General features: G+C 36.7%; 1 protein-coding gene across 1 annotated transcript in view; it reads left to right on the top strand.

Annotated features, from left to right (window-relative positions):
- The window catches only part of stx1b (syntaxin 1B), a 45,567-nt gene extending 35,931 nt beyond the window's left edge, over positions 1-9,636 (top strand). Inside the window, exon 9 of the mRNA XM_056480214.1 lies at positions 4,064-9,636. Coding sequence (XP_056336189.1) covers positions 4,064-4,144 — 81 coding nt within the window. The 3' untranslated portion in view covers positions 4,145-9,636. The remainder of the gene's footprint in view (positions 1-4,063) is intronic.
- The last annotated feature ends 2,812 nt before the right edge of the window (positions 9,637-12,448 follow it).

Below are 12,448 nucleotides of genomic sequence, written 5' to 3'. Positions count from 1 at the left end.
ATTGATAATAGTAATTTATGAAGATGAAGTCATTCATGGAAGCCTTCAGTGATGATGTAAATGCAACTTTGAACACAAGGGGTTGCAAATCATCTGCAAAATTAAGCTGATGTCTGCATAATAGTTTTCTAATAGCGAAATGCTTGGTGAAATCTTTGCATTTACAGATTTATAAGAGCTTCAGAAAATCGAGATTAGACTTAGGAACGATTGATAGATCTGCAGTTATTTTCAGTAAATAATAAAAATCAATTAATGATAGCAATTTAAGAAGATAAAATAATTAATGACAGGCTTTAGTGATGATTAAAGTACAAATATGAACACAAGGGGTTGCAAATCATCAGCAAAATTATGTCACGCAACCCTTTTCACCCTATTGACTCCCATTCATGAACATGGGAATATGGCAGACCATTAAACGCTCATAAAGTTCATTTAAAAAGTTTCGGATGTCGCTGCATTCCAAAGTCCAAGCTTGGTGAACTCTGACCTGAGAAATATCATCACATGACTGTGTGAGACCAATAGAAGATCAAAACGTGACCATTCTGAACAGAAGTTTAAAGTATGGAGCAATCGCTTGCTTTATCAATGTATAATCGTCTTGTTTTTATCTTGCTCCTTTTCGCACCAATTTACGACAGAATTTCGCACGCTCAATCTCTAGTATGACCATGGCTTTAGTTGTCAAAATTGAAGACAAAATATGTAAGATCTTTTCATTAAAATCAGAAAATCAGGATTAGACTTGGGAACGATTGATAGATATGGATTTGTTTGCATCTAATAATCAAATCAATTGATAATAGTAGTTTAAGAAGATAAAAAATCATTCATGGCAATCTTCTGTAATAATTTAATTGCGAATTTGAAAACAAGAGGTTGTAAGTCATCAGCAAAATTTTGCCACGCAACACTATTCACCCTGTTGACTCCTATTCGTGAACATGCAAATACAGCAGACCATAAAATCCTCAAAAATTCATACAAAAAGTTTCACATGTTGCTGCATTTCGAAGTTGAAGCTTGGTGAAATTTCATCACGTGATGCATAAGGCCAATAAAAGATCAACACTTGATGTCTCTGTACAGAAGTTTAAAGTATAGAGCAATCGCTTCCTTTATCAATGTATCATCTTATTTTATCCTGCCCCTTTTCGCACCGATATACAACAGAATTTCGCAAGCTCAAACTCTAGTGTGACCATGGGTTTAGTTGTCAAAATTGAAGACAAAACATAAAAGATATTTTCATTAAAATATACAAAACCCACAAGAACAGTGATATATATTTTAAATTATATACCTACATTACCTCGTCTGATTCAAAGAACCTTCAAATCCAGAGAAATAAGCATAATAATAATAATAATAATAATTTTAACTAGTGACACACATCATGTCTGGTGTGGCCATGCTAATGACATCACACCCTCGATTTACATTTTTCATATATACTGTATAAAACCCCATAGACACCAAAGACGTCCTGCGTTTTACTAGACTTCACAGAGCAGCATTTTAACAGAAGCTTAATATGTGTTTAGTTATATAAAACAGTGCTGCTTCTTCCCCTTGTGGTCACACGTGGAAGAACAAGAAGTGGTTGACTGTGTCATAATAAAAGCTACGCTGCTTTTGTGCTGCGTTGTGCATGTCTCTTACCAGTTAATTCTCTCAGCGCTCTAGTTTCACTTAGGGTTGTCACGATACTGGAATTCGGTATGAATCGATACTGATATTTCAAAAAACATCCATTTCCATTTGAACGATTTGAACATTGTTGGGCATGTTCTCAAACAGCGCTGATTTGCCATTGTGTTCACATGCTCAACAGAAATGACTGTGATTGACCGTGAAGGTCAACAGTTCACCAAACTCATCGCTGTTTACTGAGTGTAACCCCAGATACACACTACTGGAGCTTTTCAAAGTCACGATTCATCAGTGGATCGCTCGTATGTCAGCTTATAGACAAACCAGCTGATCGACATGACTTTGAAATGCTCAAATGTTCGCAGGAACTGGACATTTTTAGAATTCCAGTATCGTGACAACCCCAGTTTTACTAAGATAGTTTTCAGCCTTATTCTGCTTCATTCTACCACGATAATATATTTTGACATTCTTAGCTCATTAACGAACATGATTTCTGCACGTCTAATAAGATGTATAAAGACCACAACTTCCATAATTCAAACTATGCCTTCGTTTGTTGTGAATATGCATCCTCTAGTGGTGAAAATTACACTCTGTGTCTTTTTTCACTCTATACCTTTTTCTTGATGTAAGAAATGACGCAGCCATTTTGGCTCGAGGCTTCCAGTCTCATTCACCTCCATTTTTAGACGTTAAAAACAGCTTGTTATGCTGCTTGATGTAGCAAACTGATCTTTTCTCATTATATTATTCTCCTTTTAATGTATAGTCATGAACATACTTGTTTGTAGAGCCAGTAATTTGACCGTTTTCTAGGCGACTAAATCGGAAGTAGGGCTGCACGATATTGGAAAAATCTAGCATTAAGATATTTTTTTATTTTACGATATATATTTTGATATGAATATAATTTCACCAAATAGCTTAATATCTTTATTTGGAAAGAATTTATAATGGTTGGGATGATTCTGCAAGCGGGAGTGCATCTCCATAAAATCTAATAAACAATCTATAAACTTTTTGGGGTCCCTAGACACATTTTCGATGTGGTATTTGCTATTTGCAGTGCATTTCTGTATTTGCATGTGTTGTGAGTATTTTCATGCATAATAACTAGGCCCACACGGAATCTGCATATAGCCCATCATTGATTCTGTTTATTTAGTTGTGTAAATGTGTGTAAATTTATGTTTATTCAATTTTTTTTATTAATTACAGGTATATTATTGACTAATATGAAAATATTCATATGATTAATTCACAATACAGTTTGTAAAGTAATATTTTCTGTCTTTTAGTAGAGATATTATATGAGAAACTTGCTTTGTTTACCAAATAAAGTGGATCTATTTGGATTTGCATTTTAAACATTAAATAAAAGTTAAAAAGGTATTACTTTTTATTTCATATATTAAAGTTTTAGTTTTGATACTACCAAAATCATTCCGCATAATCCGCCGACTTTTAACACAATTCTCAGCAGAAATAGCAAAAAGTATCCGCAGATTCCGTCTGGCCCTAATAATAACCTATAAATATAATCAAGAAAAAAAGATCCAATTGAAATAAAGTGTTTTATCGTTTCCCGAGTCTAAAAGTATTCAAGTACAGTAACTAATTGATAAAAATAAAAATAGTTCTATAAAATTAATTATTGATAAAGTCACAAATGGTACAATTTAGTATGCCTGAATGCTTTTAAGGTCATTATACAATCACAGGCATTGAAAACACATGCAAGTGTTGAATTATAGTACAAACTCAACATTGCATATCCTGCGATGTGACTATTGCGAATGATCACATTTCGATATCAATGCTGCAACGATATATTGTGCAGTCCTAATTGGAAGTTCATAATTACAGTATCAAGTGCAATAATTGACAATATTGATGCTCTACCCTGTTTTCTATCATTTCTATTGTAAAAAATTTGTTTGTTGATGACATTTTATTGGTAACAGTTGAAAAGAATTCTGATTAAGATAAATGGCAAATATAGAAAAGTTCATTAATGATCTTGATACACACATCATTTCAGCTTATATTGATGTTAGTACTGTATTTAGCCTTTACAGTTATGCAATTTCTAATCACCTCCTTCTCGCAGCCAATGCAGTCAGTGCTATAACACATTCAGCATTCAAGGGGCCAGCGTCCCAGAGTGGCTCCTTTCATCAATAATTTAATTAACTTTTAATTAATTTAATGATTGACTTTGGTAAAGGTTTAATTGTTAATGGTTTCATTTAATGATTCAAAATGTGGTTGAGATGAGGTGATGCTACTTAAATTAGCTGACTGTGTCGTTGATGTAATAGAGAAGCTAGATGGACTAAACAAATGATTGTTGATTGTTGTTTGTTTACACATCTTCCTTTTTTCTTTTCGCCCTCTGCAGAAGAAGATCATGATCATCATCTGCTGTGTAATTTTGGGAGTGGTTTTGGCGTCCAGTATCGGAGGAACCCTGGGCTTCTAAACGGCATGAAGAGAGACAAACACTTGGAAAGCTGAGTGTTTTATCCACTTAAACACGAGATAAGGAAACTGTCATAAAAACGGGGGTTGGGTAGGGTTAAAAATTCAAAAATCAACCAATCGAGAAAATAAAAAAATCAATAAATAAAGGAGATATTACGTAATAGATGATTTAAATATATATATATATACAAAAAGTGGGTTCAAATAAACATAATATTTACAAACTGTACATGTAAATGTATTGAACATACAAGCGGCACATGGGTTACTACTACCTGTAAAGGAATAAAAATCAATTTTGTTTTTATTTATTTTATTTTCTTTTAGCGTTGCTTTCGTTTTTGGGGGGGCCTCCAGGACAGTGCCAGCAACTGCTAAATTGTTTTTACGTTCCGGCAGAACATGGTGTTTGGCAAACCATACTAGCATTTTGAATACTAACCAACTGACTGCATAGATGTTATAGATACTAGTGCTAGTCCGATTTCAATGGCCTAAAGTTCAGAGTGGTTGCTTGCATTCAGATGAAAAGCTCTCATTATTGCATTATTAGCTCATTGCCGATGGAGTGCTGTAGCTTAAAAGCACCGTCAACCTCATAGCCGAATTTCTGTCGTAGTAGTTTTACTGTGGGCAAGTGTAAACAACGAAGAAGAAAAAAAGAAGCACACATCATTGCGAATTATGAGAGAACGTGATATCGCCAAGTTTGCACTTCACAGTGACTTTCTTTTGATGAACTGTAGAAAGGAACGGACATTTCATTTCAAGACGTTTAGAAAGCTACGCTGGGATCGATAGAGAGGCATTGCGCAAACTGTTGAACTATGCAGTTTTGATAGTGATTCGCCCCTGCATTTTTATTTATTTACGGAAATCTAGGAATTGATCAAGAGACAAATTATATTTGTCTACAGCGAAGATTTCATGGGAACATTTTGATCAATACTTGAAGCAACGCATAGCCTAAATATTATTTTTATTGGAAGGAGGTTAGGTCGGCTGAAAGAAATTTTCCTTATTTATTTCATTTAGTTTTGCGCATTTTGTTTATTTGCCTTGTTTTATATTTTTTTACTATTAAACATGAACGGCTTGAACAGGACCGTTTTGGTTTCGAAGGATCGATCTGCGAGTTTGCGCGACGTTTTTCACCTTGGTGCTAGTTAACGTAGAGAGACTAATAAATGGAAATACTGGAACGTGAGAAACACTAAGATCCTTATTGTTAGATTATACATATCTGAAACAGTAGTGGTCAGTGCAGATGTCGACTAAATATTTACTTGTAGATGCATCTTGTACGGTTGGTCAGGACACTTAATATGCAGCGAAGATTAGACGTAAATTCTCTAAATCCCCAGAGAGACAGCATTTTGTCAAGTTGACGCTAGCTTAGAGTACAACGCTTCGATTTCGCCCAAAGATTGATTTATTTTTTGGTTCATTTTTGGAAAAGCAAATTAAATTGTTTATTTTCTTTTGCGGACAGAAAGTGCCAGCTTGGTCAGCTTGTTTTAAATTCAAGGGCTAAAATAAAACCAAACTTTAGCTCTGTTTATTTTATTATTTTTGGCTTTTGTTGATACAGAATCCCTCTTGGCTTGATTCCGATTCGTCACACTCTTAGAACGACCTTACCCTCATGTTCATGACGATACAGAACATGTACCAACTCCGAAAGTGCACTCCTTTTCTCAATACGGACTTCATATTTCCACGGAATAGATAACAGGAGCCCCCCCCGACTCCGTCCCGCTATACCCCTATACCTACCCAAAGCGAAGCAGTAGGGAACAGGAATGATTTTGGGGATAAATACTGTACACTTTTTACAAAGCCTGAGGCAGAGGGCCGGGACTATTTTGCTTTAATCATTCCAGTAACGTCCAGCATGTTTTCTTTGAAACTTCTGTGTATTTAGTGTCGAATCACTTACATGTATGGTAAAAATGAGGTAAATATGTATGTCGGTGTTGTTTTTAGTAGACGATATAGCTGGAAGGCCCTTATTTGTTAACGCATGCAACTTTCGCTTTGTTAGTTTGCATGGCTCTCGATCATGTGTGCACTTTACAATCAAAGAAAACGACGTCTTATGCCACCGCATCATTTTGGGTTGTACCGTTTTTCCATTTTGTTACTACGTTGACTCGTTTGTTGGTTCATTTATGGTGACTCTCTAAGGGTTGGATGGGGGGGGAATGACTTCATTTAATAGTTCATCATGACCCTGACGATGCTGGAGTTTTACCGTGGTCCCCATGAGTGTGTTCCCTGTGGATGTGCACAGTTTGTTGTCGGGTATTTTGTTCCTAAAACACGGTCATAGTGTAAAACGATGTATATCCCCCTTCCCCCCGCCCTCCTCACCCTCTGGTATCATTTTTGCGCATCTTGTTCATTTCGCACTTCCCCCGATGTTTCCCGAACTTGATTGTTGTGCTTAACTGGTGATGATACGTGAATTCTTTCGTAAGACTATTCTTTATTGTGAGTCGTGTGCTGCGAATTGTGTCGAATTGTGCAACTCAAAAGGCCATGTATGCGTGCCCTGTCCCTTCTGCATTTTTTCCTTTTTTACGTACACGTTGCTGTATATGTGAGCATGAGCATTTGTGTGTGTGTGCGCGTGTGTGTGTGTGGTTGTGAGTGTGTGTGTGTGCTCGTCTGCTGTCGGAGCCCTCGGTCGCATCCGCAACGCCAACCGGGGCTTCTCTGGTCTGCAGGTCTATGATATGCGCTCCAGTTTTGTGCCGACTTCATTCAAATGTTAAGAAAAGTAATAAGACTAAAAAGCCAAAGCATTATGCGAGTACAGAGCACAATGTTACAGTCGACTGTATTGTGTAGTCCTCCCCGGCCGTAAATCTCGTGAACTATCTTGTGTATGCATTTACTTACTATGTTTTCATTGCTTTCAGCGACAAGGTTCTTGATATAAAAGGTTTATTTATTTATTTATTTATATTCATCCTGAACAATATGTATAATGTAAACTACACAAGCTTGTTCGTTTTAAAGCACTTTCTCCAAAAACAGCTACGTACAAAATATCCCCAACAATGTTGTGTGTACTGTATGTTGGTTTTCTTTCGATCTTTGTACCCTCGATGATGCTGTTTATGTTTATGCCCCTTGTTCAACTCACTTGCATTGCTTCCTCTGTGCTGGCAATACATTAGACGTAGACATTAGATCAGCTCTGGTTAAAAGAAAATGAAATAATAATAATAAAAAGAAGAAAAAAAAACCTGTACACTAACACGGGCACAGATCTGGATGAAAGTTTTCTCAGTTGTCTTATTTTATTTTGTCAACACTGTTTTTGGATGTTCGTCACACAGACACTGATATGACCAGACAGCACTGGCATAACACAGCACATTGAGAAGGCATTTTGTAAATGAGTGAAAATTACAAACTACTTATATATGAAGAAAAAAAACTATGTACCTTTTAGAGCTTAACTGCATAATAGTCTTTTTGGTTGGGGTTGTTGAGTGCCCCGTCACTGCAGGTGAAGAAAAAGACCCAATCCGTTTGGAAATGCAATGTGTTCTTCGAAGCCGTCTGCAACTATGTAGCCTGCTTTGTAGATCCAACCTAATCTCACGAGTAAACAAGTATTTTATATTTTGTTAATTTAGTCGCTAATTCGTACGAATTCGAGTTCAATTGTACAAAAACGTACCATTTTAAAAAGGAGGCGTGGCACCCGACCCCGCCCCTAAACCTAACTTTCATTGACGGATAATGAGATCGTACGAATTGCCCACTAAATCAAAAACGTACAAATTGGCGTAAGATTGTGTTGGTAGATCGCAAAGCTCGCTACGCTTAAGCTGTCTGACGAACAGCTCTCAAAGACTTTTACGTTAACGGATACGACTTCTCGACTAATGAGCACCCAAGACCTGCGATGGTGATTCTTCTCAACAGCCCCAGCCATGATCCTCCTTAATTTCATCCCCTTTTGTGTCATTCCTTTGATGTATATTCCCATTAAAATTTATACCAGTATTCTTGTTTCAGTGTTAGATTTAGAACGAGGAAAACGGTTTGCGGAGATGGTGCTCAAACTGTGATTTCAGCAAAATGATCATCATTCGCCGAGTAATGATGTGATGAAAACACTACTTTAATTAGAACGGGAAGACGACTGGATGAGGATGACATAATTGAATTATACCATTATCAAATGTGATGAATTATATAACTACGATGATTTTAAAGAATCCCGAGAAGTTGTGTTATATTAGTAGTAATTATGAATGCTCGCGATTTTGTCAATCTGAACTGAATCTTTGTCTTGTAATTATTGTAAATATTTCAAAGAGAGGAAAAAAATGACTTGCATGTCCATGTATAAAACTACTAAAATAGTTCCGGTCAAAGTTGAGAGGTTGATTGATTTAACGTTCTTTGATCGCTTGTCCTAAAAGCAGCATCTAACGCTTTCAGTGATGTCAAGGGTGCTCTAGAACCAAGAAAAGTGGAACAACGCTTTTCCATCAGATTCAATATAATACGTCGTGTTACCTCAGAGAGCCATCAGCGGGTCATCTCTGGGGGAAAAAAGTGCTTCCCTCCATGTACACCATCAATAGGTCTACAGGTCAAATGCACACTATCTGTAGCTTCCAGGCACTGCTTCTCCTGCAAAGCTCCACCTCATTGGCAATGCCAAATTTAGTACAATTAGCAGCATTTTTGTGCATTTCGTGATATATGCTTTCACAATCGGAAATCATTGACTGTAGCATGGCTGGGAAAAAAAGCTCTGGGGATGAGCTCTATACAAAGAGTGGAAGTTTCTTTCAAAGTACAGTAAAAAATAATAACGCTCAAACACTCATCTGTGCAATACAAAGAAAAGGGCTTTCTCACACATGCATTTGAAAGCACTGAAGAACGCCAACTTCAATGTTATTGTGGGAATCGAGAACAGCCGCCGCTTTATGTGTCGCCACACATCTTCTCGCCCGCTATATAAAGTGCATTCAGGGCAGAAACCGCAATGAGAAGGGCACCGAGGATGCGAAGGAAGAAATCAAATCGAGTTCTGCAACTTTGACTGGAATTGCAACTTCTGTCTTTTATTTTCTGTGTGTGTATGTGTGTACTGTATTGTAAAAAAAGGAAAAAGATACAAACAAACAACCTAACTGTCCCTCTCTCCCCCCCACTTTCTCTCTTGTAATACTGTTTGCTGTTCTGTTTGGTTAGTGTGGCGTACCAGTATCCCTCTCCTCCCCTAAACCCTTTGCTATCTTCCTCCCTTCTCTCACAATCTCTCTCTCTCTCTCTCTCTTTCTCTCTCCCTCTTTTCTCCATGGATCTTTAAGATGAGAACTCTATGCAGATGCTGTCTTTTATAAGTGTGTCAAAATTTTAAGTTGAAATGAAAAATGAAAAAAGAAAAACCCCAACAAACAGATATTATGAACTGAAACAAAAAATAAAGAAAAACGATTGTCCAGTGTACAACGGCTGTAGTTGTCTTCCCTACTTTTTACTTCTTTCACCAAGCAAATGCACTGAACTAGTTTTCACACTGCATTGCCCGGTGCAGCGTCATTATGGATTTAGATGTTACTGCCATTTTTTGGGAGAAATAAAAGCAGCTGGCGTTTCAAGTACACTACTTGACAAAAGTCTTGTTGATCCCAGTTGTAAGGGCAACAATAAAATAACTTCTCACAAGAATCAGTCAAGTTTGGTGAAGGAAAAATCATGGTTTGGGGTTAAAGTCAGAATGGGGATGTGCAAGGGATCTGCAGAGTGGATGGCAACATCAACAGCCTGAGGTATCAAGACATTTGTGCTGCCCATTACATTACAAACCACAGGAGAGGGCGAACTCTTCAGCAGGATAGCGCTCCTCATACTTCAGCCTCCACATCAAAGTTCCTGAAAGCAAAGAAGGTCCAGGATTGGCCAGCCCAGTCACCAGACATGAACATTATTGAGCATGTCTGGAGTAAGATGAAGGAGGAGGCATTAAAGACGAATCCAAAGAATCTTGATGAACTCTGGGAGTCCTTCTTTTTCCATTCCAGATGACCCCGATGACTTTATTATTAAGTTATTGAGTCATTGCAGAGATGTATGGATGCAGTCCTCCAAGCTCGTGGGAGTCATTCACAATATTAACTCTTTTTCCACTGCACCATGACTTTATATTCTATACTGTACATTATTTCTGTTAAGTGACAAGACTTTTGTCTGAGCAAAGTCAGACCTTGCTGTCCTAATTAAATCATTAATCAATAAAAAAAAATCAAGGCATGATTATATTTTATTTTGGTCAAATAACCGTAATCTAGAGGCATTTGCCTTTCATATAGGAAACTTCTGATAACAAACGATCAACTAGAAGTCAAATTATTATTTGCTGTTCATAAAACTTGGATAGTTGACAAGACTTTTGTCAGGTAGTGTACTGCCTGTTGGCATCCAACATAAACCCTCAATTAAATCAACAGATTTTGATCCTGGAAATTGGTCAATAGCACTAGAAGCATCATGTTTAATCCTCTTTTCTTATTTTTACACAAACTAAACTGTGAACTGTGCACATTTAGAACAATAAGATCCATTGGTTTAGTGAAAATGCCAAATAATCAGTTGTCATTTAGCAAACTAAATCCATCCGAATGCTGCCTGCTAAAGATGTTTCATCCACTGTAAAGCATTGGACACACTTTCAATTAACTATTAAGTCAGCCACGTTCACCCCAGACCCCTGTGTGCAAAGTAGATAAAGTTATTTCGAAAGATAATGGGGTTTTGCTCAATTACGCTGTTATTGATTGCGCCAGAAGATGCCCTGGGAGTTGTGCAAGACCAACAAGTGCTTATCATTACTCTAAATTAATTAATTTAGTCCTTTCAGTGAAAACTTGCCAAACTTGGCAGGTATGAAGGGCTGGTTTTCCAGTTGCTAAGCAACAGGCTGTAAAGTTTCATTTAAAAATAATTCAGCCACTGTGCGCTGTTTGAGCTACATGCTTTGTATGTTAATCTTTTATGCTGGGGTTTGGATGTATCGCTCTCAATTTGGTCCAAACATGAATTATGCATAGCTTCCATAGGTGTAGAAACACCGTGAGTGATGCATGCAATTTCATCTTCACACTCTTTGAAATGCTTTCAATAGCGACGCCATTCCAGAATGAAAAGGTACACTTTAAATCCCCAGATGATGCACGTATTTAACTGGAAATTGAATGTTGGTGCACTCAAACTGTTGCAGTTTCCATGTGTAGTGGATGGGAGCAAGGTTTTCAGGGATGATTATGAATGACATAATAAGCTTATGAAATTCATACACTAGACAGATGAGAGCATACTACTGTGTACATTTAGTTCTGCAGCATCAAACCATAAAACTGTTTGCACTGAAACTCTAGTCTCACACTGCTTTAAAATTAAAGGAATCAAATATGTTTAGACTACTAAATAACTTAATTGTTTCAGAGCATCATTCAGTCTTACCTAAAGGATCTTTCACCATCTAGTGGACGCTCCAAGACCTCCAGTCAATCTTTCACCCAAACTTGCAGACAATTCTGCACCCAGCACCTGAGGATCAGACACATTTGATCCAGGAATTCTGCAGATGTAAGTACATTTAAGAGTCTTTAAAAACCTCTATAAGACAAAGTAAGTGGAAATTTGAATCACAAACTAAAGGCAACTGTTCAGCTTTTTTTAAACTATTAAGATAACCAAGCAAAATAAATGTTATATTCTTTCTCAGTGGTTTTGTTTGTAACTTTATTAAGATTCTTCAATCAAGATGCAACAGATAATCTTGCTTTCTTTGAAACTGCTCAATACAAAGCAAGTTTATGATTAAAACAAGATCAAACATTTCAAAAGACCTTCATCTTAGTTTAAACAATTGATTTTATACCTCACTAAATATATATTGATATAATAATGTTCAGATATTAGAGTGGAAAACAAAATGCTGACGAAAAATATGACTTTTTGTTATTAAAAATGTCAGTGCCTAGCTTACTACTTTTCAGTCCTTATTATGAAGATGCTTTAAATTATCCACAAACAAACACCTTTTAAATAAGTCTAATAGAAGAAAAAAATTTAGGCAATTATTCAACGATCATTTTCACCTCAGTCGAATCTGGCGTCAGTGACGTTAACGCGTCATTTCCGGACAAACAACGCTTGAAGTGAATATCGACATTAATTTGGTCACAAAACTTAGAATATTTGAAATACAGTGCTCAAAGTGTATTGACAACTATCTAATTATGATGTTTTTGCGTCATTT

This window comes from Danio aesculapii, chromosome 19 (assembly GCF_903798145.1).
Source record: "Danio aesculapii chromosome 19, fDanAes4.1, whole genome shotgun sequence".
Taxonomy (NCBI): domain Eukaryota; kingdom Metazoa; phylum Chordata; class Actinopteri; order Cypriniformes; family Danionidae; genus Danio; species Danio aesculapii.
Note: the sequence above shows the minus strand (reverse complement) of the source record. Positions and strands in the feature narration are given on the sequence as shown.